This window comes from Schistocerca gregaria, chromosome X, assembly GCF_023897955.1.
Source record: "Schistocerca gregaria isolate iqSchGreg1 chromosome X, iqSchGreg1.2, whole genome shotgun sequence".
In the NCBI taxonomy this organism is placed as follows: Eukaryota; Metazoa; Arthropoda; class Insecta; order Orthoptera; family Acrididae; genus Schistocerca; species Schistocerca gregaria.
In genome coordinates, this window is record NC_064931.1 from 533,112,400 (window position 1) to 533,130,194 (window position 17,795).

General features: G+C 39.8%; 1 protein-coding gene across 7 annotated transcripts in view; it reads right to left on the reverse strand.

Moving 5' to 3' along the window:
• LOC126297463 (neuropathy target esterase sws) overlaps positions 1-17,795 on the reverse strand; it is a 216,467-nt gene that overhangs the window by 146,870 nt on the left and 51,802 nt on the right. For all 7 annotated transcript variants that reach the window (XR_007552528.1, XM_049988336.1, XM_049988335.1 and 4 more), the window contains exons 8-12: positions 16,277-16,486; positions 13,368-13,419; positions 10,254-10,417; positions 1,914-2,114; positions 1,542-1,747 (exon numbers count right to left, since the gene is read on the reverse strand). Coding sequence is in view for 6 of the 7 variants with exons in the window: in XM_049988336.1 (XP_049844293.1) it covers positions 1,542-1,747; positions 1,914-2,114; positions 10,254-10,417; positions 13,368-13,419; positions 16,277-16,486 (833 nt within the window). In the remaining variant the exon portion in view is untranslated. The remainder of the gene's footprint in view (positions 1-1,541; positions 1,748-1,913; positions 2,115-10,253; positions 10,418-13,367; positions 13,420-16,276; positions 16,487-17,795) is intronic.

Here is a 17,795-nt window from a genome sequence, read left to right on the forward strand (position 1 = left end):
GAAATGTTAGGAGCTGGAGAGTTTCATGGAGCACGACCTTACATCCCGGAAGGTTTACCAAAAGTATGTCTCTCTGCTGTGATCTACAAGTGCAACCCTGACCAAGACGAGCTATCGGTCAAGCACTTTATGTGCAGCAACTCTCATACTATGCTCTATCTTGCTCTCTGCATTGTCGACACCCAGAATAAGTCTCCAAGTTTCTACTGCTGGACTGAAGCGAAGGCTGGTCGTGAATCAAATGAAGTACCTTCAGCCTTGATAGATCCTCTAAGTAAGCAACAAATGCCATGAATACACTAAAAGTATAAGATTATTTTCCGATGGCTGCCTGGAGCAGAACACTAATGCCTATGTAGATCATTCTCTCTACTAGTGATGTCTAAAACAGTTTCCAAACTCAGTGAAAGAAATAAGGTAGGTATTTCGGGTGCATGGTCATTCACACTTGCCTGGGGATCGCCTTTTTCATACAGTGGAGATGAGTCATTAGAAACAGGATAAAATATTAACCTCTCAACTATATCAAAATATTTGTCACAAAACGGGGAAGGCTAGGAATGGACTGGAATATTTTAAACTTTAAGAACCTCTTCCATTATCTGAAGAAGCCAGTGGTGATAAGAGAAATGAAACAAATAATATTGAAAAAGGAACTGAATGGGAAAAGAAGATTTTTTTATATACAAATAGAGACTTCATAAGGCTTGGATGATGCATCAAAAGATTATATCACCTTGCCAAAATTAGGTGTAATGACAGATCATAAACCTGATCCAAATGTTGTAAGTTTGATACACCCTGCAAAATCAGAAAAAAAAGGACTTCATAAGCCTTCTGAAACAACACTATAGTTACAACTGGAGTGAAGATGAAAGTCTACAATTTTATTTTCAACTTTTTGAGACAGATGATTAGGCAAACAATATAGAAGAGCAAGTTGAGGACAAGGAGTGTGATTGCTGGGAGAGGAACCTGGATACCAAATGCTTTGAAGAGAGTTAAAACTTTTTTCTGAAAAAGGGTATGCTTAAAATAATAAGTTTAATTACATTTTTGGTTGTACTCTTTAAAGACTGTTTAAAAATGTACTGCCTAGTTACTATTTTGAATGAGTGCTCACGGAGTAAATGGAAATTTCTCATATAAACAGTATGTTATCTTTAAACCAAATTCATTGATTTTAATTGTATCATTCACTCTGAAGTTGGATACATATTGTTTCTTTGTATCATTTATTTTTGCTCAAAATAAAAGTTAAAGTACAGATTACATATTTTTCTTATGTAAATATGGTTCAGAACATGAAATATCCTTATGGCTCATGCAAATAATTGGACAGATTCTAAAAATTTGAGTAGCAGCTGTGACTTTAAATAAAGAGTAAGAATTTTCCTACTTATCCCATTCTTTTATATTCAAGTTTTGGGTCTCTCCTGTAATTTTTTTTTATTTGTGGACTCGTGAAATTTTGGAAAGTTACTCCTCAATTATTCTGAACAAAGAATAAAGAATCATTTCAGGAACCACAGATTACTCACTCATAAAATGTTGTTTTTGACATCAGTGCTACAATACATGCAGTTTCTGCACGAATGGTGAAAAAACTTGGTTCTCCAGTGAGTACAGCAAGACCTCCTACGATTTCTCCTGGAAGGGCTTTAAACATCAAGACCTCTTCATCAACATCAGTCAGCTTCTGTGATACAACTAAGGCACCCGTGACTAGATACACCAACGCCACATCCTGAGGAGAACAAAACAGTTACATGGATGGATTATTTTAACACTTCAGAAGTAATGTACAGCATGATGGCAAGTCAAAATTTGACAAAATGTAAACAGATGAGAGGCTCTGCAAGAAGAATACACAATTACAATCGTTTTTTGTAACTAACCAAAATCATTATTACCTTATGGCTCTCTTCTTTCATTAGGTAAGTTCCTGCTGACACTTCACGTATTTCAACTTTTCCATCAGACAGAACACTTGAATCCTGTAGACCCAGCTCTTTCACAAATGCTGCCGTTGCAATTTCAACTAAAGCAGCCTCATCATAACTAGCACTTTCTGACTGGATTAAGGTATCTGGGCTACATCTTGAAGCTGGTGCCTATTGCATAAAATGCAGATAATTCATCATCACTGTGTGTTAAAAGAGTATGGTACAGTAATTTTTTTTTAATTACATTAAGGCTTCTTATGACTGATACATAATAAACAGAAGATACATAATACAAATACCTGGAAATATGATAGCAACTAATCGTATGAACATTATCAAGCATATGGGATGCAGACAGTAATGGGGTGGGAGCGTGGGAGTGGGGGGAGTGGAGACAGGGAAGACACTGAAAAAGAATTCCTTCAATCAATACAGAATATTTTAACATAATTGTCTCATACAGTATAACTGTAATACACACTGAGGAGGAGGTTATATTATTTCTGAGGAAAGTTAGGTTCATTTGATTTAGACTGTGGTTATTTACATGAACTGCTTGAAGCTCAATTTTAAATGAAAAATCAAGCAATCCTTACAAAACATGGGTTATCCCCCTTGGTATAAAGATAATATCAAAATGCTTCTTAAGAAACAGTGTCTATTAAGAAACAGGCATACAAAACAGCAAAAATCTGCAGACAGACAGCTCTGAAATTCACTTTGTTAACAGAAGGGCAATGCACATAACCTTCAGTATAACTACAGTGAAAAACTGTCACACAACCTGCTTCAAAACCCCAAGAAATTTCGGTCATATGTTAAGGCTATCTGTAGCACAAAAAATGTCAAAATACTTGTGGATGAGACTATAACTCAAATACAAGATAGCAAAACAAAAGCTAAAATGCTTCTGACTTCAAATATTCTTGCACAAAGGCAAATAACAGAATGTTCCACAATTCATTCAACAGAAGTACAACTGCTAAGTTGAGTGACACAGTAATCAGTACTACGGATGTTGAAATGCTCCTTAAATTACTTAAATCCAATAATGTGAAGGAGCATGATGGAGTCCCTGTCTAGTTCTACACAGAACTTCTGAGTGAATAGCTATAATCCTTCCTTTCCAGTGCCCTTATCCTGTCATTAACAGCTTGGGACTGGTATGGTATGTCTTCAATTTCACACAGATCCAACCATACCAGGACATAAAGTATCACTATCCTGAGGTTGCCACTCCCAAAGGCATTTCAAAGCTACTGCCAACGATCACCAAGCAAGATTCCATTTACTCCTCTCTGTGTCTATATAACCACATAGTCAAATGAGACACCATTTTTCTGTGTTTTGTGCACTGTGAATCTACGAATGTGGGAAACACCCTGGTATTTATACAAGTGGATGTATAAAACTGCCTAAGTAAAGTTGCACTTTTCACACATAATATCACCAGCATGACAGAGAAGGGAAACCAGGTTGATTCAAATTTTCTAGACTTTCAAAAAGCTTTTGAGTCAGTACCGCAAAATGCTTTCTAAAGAAACTAACCAGATTTGAGATTCAATCCAAAATTTATTGACAAGCATAATGCAACATGTTATTTTGGATGGTGAGCCATCAAAAGACACTGAAGTAATATCTAGTGTGTCTCAGGGAGTGTAACAGGATACCATAATGTTTATGGCGTCCATTAGCCCTGTTGCGGACAGTGTTTATGTGATACAATAACCACTGCAGTGGAGAGCTGCTAATGCCATTACTTTAACATCTTAAAACAGTCTTGAGACTGCAAATGTACACAGGGTACAGCACCTATCGGGAGTATCCAATGGAGTGGACTGTGTAGATTTGCATCTTAAGGACTGATTAAAAACACAAAAGAAATGTTATGTGTTTGTGAGCCATATCAGGTCAGAAAAATGGGGAGGACACTCAGTGTGCACAAAGAAGGGTCGCTCAAATGCCCATTTGCTAGTTCAATTAACAAGAAAGTGGAACAGGAAGTTTGAGAGCAAGTAACCGGCAGAGACTTTTAAAAAAGATGCCTTATATTTCTTATATTTCATGAGAACCTCATTACACAACTTCAAGAACAATCTTTCACTGTGTGAAAGGCTCCGTTTTGCAACCTGCACCACGCAAGTAACGAGCAGCCCTTAGTGGCTCGCCATCACAGTTTACTTTATCTTAAATATCTTTGTGACTAATGCTCTTTTGGCATATTATTATTTTATAAATGACATAAGTACTGCCACTGTTTCACGATGATTCCGAACTTATACTCTATCATACGTTTTTAGTCACAATTCTGTGACCATGTTATAGAATGTAGACCATTCTCTGATTTAAATTCTGAGGAATACACTCCTAGCAGTGTTGAAACCCAGTTAATTCATTAAAAATAGTGACTGAGGACTGTTTTTCTTTCAATTGTAACTATTCATGGTCTCTGAATGTGCACCCATATACAAAATTTTGTGTTTCACAATACCTAAGATGAAAAAGTGCTCATAGCTCCTCAGGTCTGCATTTTAGAGCCATGTTTACTTCACATTTTTTTCTTGTCTTGGTCCATACTACCACCTCTGAAAGCTGCAGCTCCTAAAATTTTAGGAACAACAGTACCGGTACACATATTGCATTGTCAGAGGTATCAGATTAATTTTTGCTTGTAACTTTCAACTCATTTGTTTCCGAAGCAGGGAACACTACCACAAATTGATACATTTATCCATCCCCATCATCCTAGAACATTTGTAAGTTTGTTTGCGTATATGCATACATTTATATTCACTGGCACCTGTTTTAACATCATTGGATGATTTTTCCAGACATGTATTCCTATGTAAAACTTAGTAGGTCAAGTCTCCTACCTCTAAAAGCATGTAACATGAATTAAACACTCTGTATAATCTTGAAAACTGTCCTCTGTAATGACTTAAGTCCAATATCATCTTGTACACTGTACTGCACATGATCAAAGGACTAAGTAAATAAATAAACATGGGATTCCAATAACCCTTCTGATGATAATGGAGACATTTTATAGCATATTTCTCCATGCTATGTCACTTACAAACTACGTTTTTGCCTCGCACTGGGTTTTACATGCGTATTTTGTGTGTACACATTGGGCAGCTTTGAACCTCTGTATCTTGGTCACTTGAGATCAGGATCTAAGGAATACATCACAAAAATTTCAGCCATTTGTTGGGCATAGCTGTCTTGGAATCTGTGGCTCAGTTTTGGCACAAAAATGGTAAAAAAAATGTTTTTTGGGGTTTTTCTAAGTATCCATCCAGGAACTACTTGTGCCTCCATAAGTGAGTTAAGGCCCAACACCATAGGCTACAATAAAATGAAAAAAGAACCAACTGAGGAGGAAATGTGTAATAATCATAGTTTGACCCTGTACTGTAGGACAGTGACACTAAGACGATGCGTCTGTTGGATATACAAATAGTTCCTAGCCCAAGGGCCACCCGAAGCACCTGACCCTACCTTCCTCATCACCAATAGAACCTGAGGTATTATACTGGAAAGAATCCAGTTTTCAAGTGTGGCATTTTGGAACATATTAGGTAGAACATGCTGTTGTGTGCTCCCTGCCGCCGTTGGATTAGCAGCTGCAGCAGCAAGTCGTATAACCCTAGCTTACTTATTTGTTAGATAGTTTAATTAATTTCTTTGCGTGTTTTTGGGTACTTGCATTGTTTAATTCATATATTTCGGGTGTATTATAGTATTTGACAGTTGTAGCATCGCGCTTTAGTGTTTACTTCGTAGATTCTTATTTAAATTGCGTGTGAGTTTCGTATAGGAGGTGCAATTTCGAGTTTTAGTTACTGTAATCGTAAATTCAGCAGATTGTAGCGCAGTCGTTAGGCATTTGTACAGGTTAGTTGATACATTCTTTGCGTGTTCCGCTTGCGTTATCTAGGCACCGACTCGTGTTTCAGTAACTGTTGTTAAACATCGATTAGAATGGACAGGGACTGCGATTGCTGTGTTCGGATGAGGGCTGACTTGGCATCCCTTCGCTCACAGCTGCAATCGGCGCTGACTTCGGTCGCGCAGCTTGAGGCTGTTGCCAGTGGGCACCACTGTGGGGAGCCGGACTCGGGTATCACGGGGATGTCAACCTCATCCCGTCTGTCCCCAGATCGCTCTGCCGCTGTGGTTGCCCCGGTTGCTGCCCGCAGTGGGGCTGAGCCCTCGCCTGTGGTTGATTGGGAGGTCGTTCCAAGGCGTGGCAGGCAGCGAAAGGCGTCCCCGGAAGCTGATCAGAAAGCCTCCCCGGTGCGTCTGACAAACCGGTTTCAGGCACTGTCTCTGGCTGAGCCAGATGCAGCTGCCTGCCCTGTTTCAGAGGATCATTCTCAGCCTTCAAGGTCCGGGCAATCGCAGAGGTTGGGCTTACTGGTAGTTGGGAGCTCCAATGTTAGGCGCGTAATGGGGCCCCTTAGGGATATGGCGGCTAAGGAGGGGAAGAAATCCAGTGTGCACTCCGTGTGCATTCCGGGAGGAGTCATTCCTGATGTGGAAAGGGTCCTTCCGGATGCCATGAAGAGCACAGGGTGCAGCCAGCTGCAGGTGGTGGCACATGTCGGCACTAATGACGTGTGTCGCTTTGGATCTGAGGAAATTCTCTCTGGATTCCAGCGGCTATCTGATTTGGTGAAGGCTGCCGGTCTTGCTTACGAGATGAAGGCAGAGCTCACCATCTGCAGCATCGTTGACAGAACCGACTGCGGACCTTTGGTGCAGAGCCGGGTGGAGGGTCTGAATCAGAGGCTCAGACGGTTTTGCGACCGTATTGGCTGCAGATTCCTTGACTTGCGCCATAGGGTGGTGGGGTTTCGGGTTCCGCTGAATAGGTCAGGAGTTCACTACACTCAGCTGGCGGCTACACGGGTAGCGGAGGCTGTGTGGCGTGGACTGGGCGGTTTTTTAGGTTAGAAGGCCTCGGGAAAGTGCGGGATGGGCTGCAATGTCAAAGGGTGCTTGGCAATTACAGGACGTGCTTGGATCAAGGAACAGTCGGAATTATAGTTGTAAACTGTTGTAGTTGCGCTGGAAAAGTCCCTGAGCTTCAAGCGCTAATAGAAAGCACAGAAGCTGATATCGTTATAGGTACAGAAAGCTGGCTAAAGCCTGAAATAAGTTCTGCAGAAATTTTTAGGAAGTCTCAGACGGTGTTCAGGAAAGATAGATTAGGCAGAATTGGTGGTGGAGTGTTGGTGTCTGTCAGTAGTGGTTTATCTTGTAGTGAAGTCGAAGTAGATACTCTGTGCGAATTGGTGTGGGTGGAGGTTATACTTAACAGCCGAATTAAGTTAATAATTGGCTCCTTCTACCGACCCCCAGACTCCGATGATACAGTTGCGGAACAGTTCAGAGAAAGTTTGAGTCTCGTAACAAATAAATACCCCACTCATACGGTTATAGTTGGTGGGGACTTCAACCTACCCTCGGTATGTTGGCAAAAATACTTGTTCAAAACCGGTGGTAGGCACAAAACGTCTTCCGAGATTGTCCTAAATGCATTCTCCAAAAATTATTTAGAGCAGTTAGTCCACGAAACCACGCGAATTGTAAATGGTTGCGAAAACACACTTGACCTCCTGGCCACAAACAATCCAGAGCTGATAGAGAGCATCATGACTGATACAGGGATTAGTGATCACAAGGTCATTGTAGCTAGGCTCAATACCATTTCTTCCAAATCCATCAGAAACAAACGCAAAATAATTTTATTTAAAAAAGCGGATAAAGTGCCACTAGAAGCCTTCCTAAAAGACAATTTCCATTCCTTCCGAACTGACTATGCGAATGTAGACGAGATGTGGCTCAAATTCAAAGATATAGTGGCAACAGCAATTGAGATATTCATACCTCATAAATTGGTAAGAGATGGAACGGATCCCCCGTGGTACACAAAAAAGGTCTGAACGCTGTTGCAGAGGCAACGGAAAAAGCATGCGAAGTTCAGAAGAAAGCGAAATCCTGAAGATGGGCTAAAATTTACAGACGCGCGAAATTTGGCACGTACTTCGATGCGAGATGCCTTTAATAGGTTCCACAACGAAACATTGTCTCGAAATTTGGTAGAAAATCCGAAGAAATTCTGGTCGTATGTAAAGTACACAAGCGGCAAGACACAGTCAATACCTTCGCTGCGCAGTGCCGATGGTACTGTTATCGACGACTGCGCCGCTAAAGCGGAGTTATTGAACGCAGTTTTCCGAAATTCCTTCACCAGGGAAGACGAATGGAATATTCCAGAATTTGAAACACGAACATCTGCTAGCATGAGTTTCTTAGAAGTAGATACCTTAGGGGTTGCGAAGCAACTCAAATCGCTTGATACGGGCAAGTCTTCAGGTCCAGATTGTATACCGATTAGGTTCCTTTCAGATTACGCTGATACTATAGCTCCCTACTTAGCACTCATATACAACCGCTCGCTCACCGATAGATCTGTAACTGCAGATTGGAAAATTGCGCAGGTCGCACCAGTGTTCAAGAAGGGTGTAGGAGTAATCCATTTAACTACAGACCTATATCATTGACGTCGGTTTGCAGTAGGGTTTTGGAGCATATACTGTATTCAAACATTATGAATCACCTCGAAGGGAACGATCTATTGAACGTAATCAGCATGGCTTCAGAAAACATCGCTCTTGTGCAACGTAGCTAGCTCTTTATTCGCACGAAGTAATGGCCGCTATCGACAGGGGATCTCAAGTTGATTCCGTATTTCTAGATTTCCGGAAAGCTTTTGACACCGTTCCTCATAAGCGACTTCTAATCAAGCTGCGGAGCTATGGGGTATCGTCTCAGTTGTGCGACTGGATTCGTGATTTCCTGTCAGGAAGGTCGCAGTTCGTAGTAATAGACGGAAAATCATCGAGTAAAACTGAAGTGATATCAGGTGTTCCCCAGGGAAGCGTCCTGGGACCTCTACTGTTCCTGATCTATATAAATGACCTGGGTGACAATCTGAGCAGTTCTCTTAGGTTGTTCGCAGATGATGCTGTAATTTACCGTCTAGTAAGGTCATCCGAAGACCAGTATCAGCTGCAAAGCGATTTAGAAAAGATTGCCATATGGTGTGGTAGGTGGCAGTTGACGCTAAATAACGAAAAGTGTGAGGTGATCCACATGAGTTCCAAAAGAAATCCGTTGGAATTCGATTACTCGATAAATAGTACAATTCTCAAGGCTGTCAATTCAACTAAGTACCTGGGTGTTAAAATTACAAACAACTTCAGTTGGAAGGACCACATAGATAATATTGTCGGGAAGGCGAGCCAAAGGTTGCGTTTCATTGGCAGGACACTTAGAAGATGCAACAAGTCCACTAAAGAGACAGCTTACACTACACTCGTTCGTCCTCTGTTAGAATATTGCTGCGCGGTGTGGGATCCTTACCAGGTGGGATTGACGGAGGACATCGAAAGGGTGCAAAAAAGGGCAGCTCGTTTTGTATTATCGTGTTATAGGGGAGAGAGTGTGGCAGATATGATACACGAGTTGGGATGGAAGTCATTACAGCATAGACTTTTTCGTCGCGGCGAGACCTTTTTACGAAATCTCAGTAACCAACTTTCTCTTCCGAATCCGAAAATATTTTGTTGAGCCCAATCTACATAGGTAGGAATGATCATCAAAATAAAATAAGAGAAATCAGAGCTCGAACAGAAAGGTTTAGGTGTTCGTTTTTCCCGCTCGCTGTTCGGGAGTGGAATAGTAGAGAGATAGTATGATTGTGGTTCGATGAACCCTCTGCCAAGCACTTAAATGTGAATTGCAGAGTAGTCATGTAGATGTAGATGTACTGATTTCTGCTGTCTTCTTTACTCTTTCCTAAAACATAGTGACCAAAAAATTTTGTCCAAAACTGAGCCCTATCCTTTCCTATATCAGTTTACACATATTCTATGTGATGAGGTTACCAGCAATCATCTCCTTTATTTATTCAGTGTTTCACGTGACAAATGATCAAGGTAGTGACTATTATACTCAAATGTTTAATGTGTTTTTTTTTTATTTTAGATTTTCTGACTTGGTCCTTATCCACAAGAATCATCTCATTTTTGAGTCTATGGAATGAAAACTGAATCTAATCTATCCTATCCCTTCCCCCACGCGCGCGCACACACACACACACACACACACACACAAAAGTCCCCATCTTACCTTTGTTCACTATTTCTTCGAGAATCCTGAAAATTTGGGGAGGTATTCAAGGGCATGCAAAAGAAAATTTTAAAACACATTTTATTTTATAAAATGAGAAATTACCGTTGGCAAGCATGGTGTTGAATCCAGCATATCTGGCTGTGGATTACTGAGTGAAAATTGGTGAAACTCAGAATCTGTAGCTGCCTTAAAATTATCAGTCTGATTCCTAGTCAAAAATAACTCATGCTGAGCAAAATCTGAAGTCTTCTGGAGTACATTTTTTGCTGTAAAATAATACTCATATTATTATTATTATTATTATTATTATTATTATTATTATTACTACTACTACTAACAACAACATATCAGCACTGTATATAAAACAGCAAGAATAGATACCATCATTACAGAAGCGCCAGCATCACCATTTCTACATTAATTCCAAGTACAGATCAAGTCCTTTACAAACACTTATTTCTGCTATTTTATTTTTATTTCATTAAATCTGAATGTCAATGCTATTGATCATGGAACAAGTAACTGCATATATATACAACTTGTTCTACAGAAAAAATATCAAAGTAAACCAAAAACTACAACACAAGAATGATACTACTACTAACTCAATACATAAATTTAGATAATCCTTATACAGCTAAATACGGGGCAGAGACTGGGAAAGATGCTGGCCATGACCTATCAGCAGGACCCATCCCACAATTAATCTGGAATGACTTTTTAAGACTTGGGGAAACCCTAATTGGAATGGCTTAACTAAGCTACAAATGATGTTTTACACCCTCTATATTTATTCACGACAGACCATTGTTAAACAGCTGACAGAGAATATTTATGTTTCTGCCTCTGCCACTGCCACTGCTGTTTCATCCTGTTCCATTCCAATCACAAACAGAGCATGAATATGGTATGCAACATTGTGGCAGAATGTAAATAATTTAGGAGTAGGTAACAACTCACTGAACAGTAGAAATTGTCCACAGGCACACAAAAAGTATGAAAACTTCACTAGTGCGAAAGTATTGAGGTTGTGGAGGAATGATGGTAAGGTGTCTTTGCCCTGGGTCCAGATCACGAGAATATCACAACAAACCTAAACCATACAAGGGGTTTAGGGTTTTAGGATGCTATGAAGGTTTCCTCTAGGTCACTTGTAAACATATGGACATAGAAGGGTGCCACACACTACACAAATATTTAGGCCAATTCCACAATCCCTCCCTCAAATCCATCCCCTCCTCATCCCTTTGATCTCCTGCACACCTACGTTCTACTTGCTTCATAAAATGCATAAACCCAACAATCTTAGTGGCCCCAATGTAGTTGATTAATGTCCTTCCATCGAGAAAATCTATGATCTTGTCAACCTGCACTGCCAGCCTTTCGCTCTTAGCCTAGCCTTTCATATTAAAGCTACAAACAACTTTCTTCACCAGTTCTTGAGCATCCCCACCCCATTACTGCTTGGATTCCTACTCATCACTGTTGATATCCCCTCCTTATGCCTGAACATCCCCCACACCTATGGCCCTGTTGTAATTGAAAATTACCTCTCCTAATGCATTCGTGACTCCAAACCCATCAACTCATTCCTTATACACTGATGAGCCAAAACATTATGAACACCTGGCTAATACCATGCTGGTCCACAGGTGCCCATATATACCAATCTGTTTATTGGCCTTCTAAAAGAAACTTCCCTAGGCCCCCAAAATTCCAAATCCATTGTCTGGTTCAGATTTATTGATCATATCTTCATGATTGGGCTCAAGGCCCCGACACCTTATTCTCATTCCTCCACAGCCTCATTACCTTTTCTCCAATTCACTTCACTTGGTTTTCCCTCAACCTGATATGCCAACTACCTGGACACTGGCCTCCACCTACTGTCAACATCATCAAGTCCTCTTTCCATGAACAGTACCTGCCTTTTTTATGGCTGCCATCCCTTCCACACAAAATGTCCCTCCCATACAGTCTGGCCATCCATGGACAGCATATCTGGACTGATGAGAATTCTCTTGCACAGTATGCTGAAGGTCTCAGGTCTTCACAAAATGGCCTATCTCGAAATCTAGTATACAAATAAAATCCCCATGCGATATCCTCACTTCCTCCCAATACCCTCAGCACCCCCAAAGAACCAGCTGCAAAGGAACACCCCTGGCCGCCTTCCATCACTCAATATCATTAAAGACTGGAGCAACTGAACCATATGCTTTGCCAGGACTTCAACTATCTGTTATCATGTCCTGAAATGACTGCTATCCACAATCCTTCTCAACCCTCCTACTGGTACTCTGCCAGACACCCAACCTACATGTCCTGGTCCATTGCTATGCCACTCCAACCCCAACCCCTCACCACACGGGTCATATCCCTGTGGAGAACCCAGAAGAAAGACGTGCCTGATTGCTTTACCCAGCACATCCAACTCCAATCTTGTCCAAGGCTTTCTCCCCTTCCTCTATTCTGTCACCCCAACCAAATCTGCTGCCCATCATGTGCTACCCAAACTGACTGTCTCCAGTGTCTGTGTGGCACATTCCTAACCTGTGCACCTACTGCCTGCCTGCCTGCCTCCCTCCCTCCCCCACTCTAGCATTCTTATCTTCAACACATGCTGCCCCTACTCAAGCAGTTAGCAAACCTTCCCCAACCCTCCTGGACCCTTTTCTCATCTGCAAAACCCATCACACTACTCAACCTGTTGAACTGCAGTCCTGACATTGTGTATTCATCCAGCCAGCACAACATAGCTGTACAGGTGTGTGGGGGGGTGGGTGGGGGCAGTGAGTCTCATTCTATTTTGTGTGCCTGTAGACAACTCAATGCTTCGGGTATTTGCTGAGTTATCACTGTTACCAGATTGGGAGGGAGACCGGTTATTACATTTTTCTTCCTGTTATATAGCACATACTAACTTATGAGCAACAGTTATTTTTTTAAGAATGGGGGAAGAATCAGTTGTGGTACTGTTGAAGAAACTATTCCAATATTTTTTTGAGCAGCTTTAAGAAACCAATGGCAAAACTCTGTATACTCTGATACAGTTTAGAGTCCAAACATTTCCCATGGATTAAACTTGCTTAACGGATTAAACTTGCTTAGTGAAACACTAGCATATTATGAAATTAGGTCACTGTTGTTGAACATTAGCTACATGACTTTTTACACTACAGAACAAATTGTACACATGTAGAAGGTAATACTTACATTGCTTTTTCACTACTGCAAGTGGAGTTTTGGCTTCCTTTCTCTGAGAATTCTGAAATAAGTGAACAAATAAAACTTCTTTGTAAGAACTTAAAAGTAATCATGCACATCTATAGGGTGGCAAATATTGAACAATATGAACTAAAATTATCATAACTTCTGAACGGTTTGTGTTAGGATGTTCAGACTGCACGTTTGGCCATTGGGCATGATGGGAATTAGTATGTGCTGTATCATTTGGTTTAGTATTGAAGCCCGCTTTCATTTGGATGGGGTCATTAATAAGCAAAACTGGTGCATTTGGGGGAATGAGAATCTGCATTTCGTGATCAAGAAGTCTCTTCACCCTCAACAGGTGACTGTGGGATGTGCACTGTCCAGTCACGGAATAATCGGTGTGATATTCCTCGATAGTACGGTGACTACTGAACGGTACACGAAGGTACTGGAAGATGATTTCACCCCCATTATCCAAAGTGACCCTGATTTCGACAAGATGTGGTTCACGCAAGACGGAGCTCAACCTCCTATAAGCAGGAGAGTGTTTGATGTCCTGGAGGAGCAATTTGGGGACCACTGGCATTGGGCTCAATTGACAGCTGTATTGTTTGGGTTTGAACACATGCAACTCCTTTTTTGTGGGGCTATATTAAAGACAAGGTGTATACCAATAACCCCAAATCCATTGCTGAGCTGAGAACAGCCATTCAGGAGATCATCAACAGCATTGATGTTCCAACACTTTAGCAGCTATCCATCTGTGCCACATCACCACCAAGGATGGCAGGCATATCCAACATGTGACAATCTAAATCTGAATATCTGTAATGATGGTAACATGTTGAATAAAGTGTGTGCACACTGCAGTTTGTAACTAATTTTCGTTGTTTGTTTTTTTTCCGTATAGTTCAATAATTGTCACCCTGGAAATCTACACCTATACTCCACAAGCCACCTTATGATGTATGTTGGAGAGTACTTCGCGTATCACTGTTATGCTCTCCCCCCCCCCCCCTTTTCCCATTACACTCACAAATAGTCCACTGTTGGTAAGTCACTGTGTGAGCTAAATCCCTCCAACTTAAACATCATGGTCTTTTGGTGACATATACATAAGAAGAAGCAATAAATTACTTGACTCTTCTAGGAGGTATGTTCTCAAAATTTAGACTGTAAACCACACATTAATGCAAAAAGCATCTCGATGACACTTTCAGCTTACTAAATGAACTTAAAACAAAGCGTGCTGCTCTTCTTAGGATCTTCTTTATTTCCTCTTTCAATCCTGTCTGGTACAGATCCCACACTAATGAGCAACATTCAAATGCAGTCAAATGAGTGTTCTGTAAGCTACCTCCACTGTGGTACCAAACTCTCGTTGAACTGATTTTTGAATACTGCTTATCAGTCTGGGATCTTTATTAGACAGAATCATTGCAGGACACAGGAAGGATGCAATGAAGAAGTCATTACCATACAGATGAAAAGAATATTGACTACAACATAAAATCATCATGTTAGCCAACATGGCAATACATATTAATGTTTGCACGGTGGACACAAATGGAATCATAGATGAAAGTTCTGTTTTTAATTTGCATAGCCAATGTTGGTAAAGGAAGAAGGAAGAATGGTTAACACCCCAAAGAGAAAGAGCTCAATAAAGATGGAGCACTAGCTCAGACTGACATCAACAGGGGAAGAAGCTGTGCACAGCCTTGTTGAAGGCAGAAACACGAGACTGGCCTGAAATGATTTAAGGAAACCATAGAATATCTAAAACATGATCTCTGTGCAGGATTTGAGCTCTGTCACTCTCAGATTTGTGTACATTGGCTTTAACACCATCACCTCACTCAGAGGAGGATGATAAGGAGGAGGAATGAAAGAACTATTCCACTATGCAAGATCAGGGTGCATTTAAGCTGAATGTCCAACAACACACCACTACTCTTATCTTCAATGTTTTTCACCTAATGTAAAAATCAGGAAAATCAAATTACTTGTATTGCTGTAAGTGCCCTAGTCCATTCAGTTTTCATACATTAGTAACATTTTGCAACTCATCTTTACAATTACAATGTCAACTACACACATGGATGTTCCTTTACCCCCTTCACATCAAAACTCTCAAGATCTTCAGAAAATAAAATGAAATCAATACTTCTGTGTTTTCCTGAAATTCTACCACTGACAGGGCCTTGGCCACTATCAAGACTGAACTTATAAACCACATTGAAGAAATCAGGCTAAAGGAAAAATCTATCTCCCTTCCTGCCCCTGTTAACAATTAATTCATAACCTTACCATCTGGAAATGGTTGTGATCTCAATGCTGCATGAATAGACCAGAAACCAACTCATACCTGTTAGCAAATGAACCATAAACTATGGTAACTTCACATACTTCTCCCAGTTACTGAATAAGTTCAAATAATTAAATATTTTGTTGACAGAGGTAGGTACTACACTTTAATGTGTTCACATGGTATATCTTATTTAAGAGAAACTGTATTGCAATACAGTACATGAAAGATACAGCTCTTTAACCATAACTGCTCTACTGCAGTTAGAAACCACAATATTTTTTAGTCTCCTCTACCCTTATACACTTATATTGTCACAGCAGGTAGCAAATACTATATCACTATCCAGTGGGTTCTGTGGAATATATAATTTTATTTCACAATGATAATTATCAAATTTTACCACAAAAATTTACTTACACATATGAATCAACAGTTTGAAAGAAGACTACTTCAATTCACTAGTAAGGCAAATTCATTTACCAAAACCTTAAGTGCTGGGTACAATACAGCAGATTCTTACAGTTGATATGAGAGTTACTTTTCATGTGTCAATTGTCAAATAGAAGTCTGGTAGTTTTCTATCCCATTTCTCCTCACATACCTGGTTAACCAATTCTGATGACAGACCCAGATACTGGTGCAGAGCAGTAAATGTTACTCTCTGAAGACGCACCATTATAACTTGCATCACTCTAATAAATATGTCGGGGTAGTCTTCAAACAAATCTTGAAATGCCGACATGGGAAGACGCAGCACTGTAGAATCTTCTGCAGCTCTCGCTGATACAGTCTTGTATGAGCTTGTGTGACCCTGCAATATGCATTCCAAAATTTCAGTCTCCTTAGGTGTCAAATTTAATGCAAGTATCACCTTATTTAACAACTTCAAAAAAGGCCCCCATATCGCACTTTTACTAAAGCAATTGGTATCCTTTACTTTGACAAAATGTTTTATTTATATAGTTCATCACTGAGTAGATTGGTAGTTTCACACTAATAATACCCATTTTTAATGAATCCCTAAGGTACACCAACTAATAAATTTCTCATACATGAAGAGTCAGTTCTTCTCAGGAAATAATTTATATTATCAATTAAGTCATTTTTTGGTTACCAAATTGAGACTTAAGATAACTATCACTTTCAGAAATGCTTTCTTTTTCAAAATAAATAAATAAATAAATAAATAAAAATCCACTTGTTCTTTAAAAGTAGTGAGATTAAATATTTGTCCGTGTCCATACATCACAATCATAAATATGAAAATGAACTAATTACATGTGTAAGAAATCTGGCCAACTGTACAATCTGGCACCAATGTAGGATGTGTTGAGGAAATGTATTGTGCTTGAGCTGTTATAATGCTGTATCTGTTTGTGGTCCAGTGGTAAACATCATGCAATGAATACGTGAAGTCGCAAGTTCAAGTCCAATCACTCCTTTTCTTAAGTGTGTTAGGCTGTATGCTAAAGGTATCAGGCTGTTGGAACTTCAAAGATAATTTTCTTTACTTTTGAACCCACCAGTAATAGTAAAACCTTCCACAAGAGAGCTTGTGGCTTTGTTAAAGCCAAGTTGTATTATTAGCGGATAATGCATTGACAACTACATTATTTTACATCAGGTTATTCACACTGATGCCAAATACAAGAGGTGTTTTCAAATTGATATAGAGCTGTATTTTACAAACAATGGTGCATGACTTAACTGCAATGTGAGTAATGTTTAACGTATCACATATGAATGGAAAAAAAATTATGGAAGCATGGAGGGCTTTTTGCTATGTTTCTTATGTGGGACATATAATGATGTCACCTATTGTGCATCAATTCTGAAAAATTGCAGATACAACTTCCATGATGCCTTTACAATGGCATACTGATATAAAATAAGTTAAATTTATCCTGTATACCTGCAGTATGTATTTATACTGTAGTTTAGTCACACATACTTCAGATTTTAGCTGAAATTTTTCATGAAATAATTAATTACTATAAATACTACTAGTAACACAGCTTGCTTCACACTTTATCTCGCATATTTTGGTATCATTTATGCACATGTAATGATTCTTTTTGCACCTCATTTTGCAAATAATATTTTTACACATTATATGACAT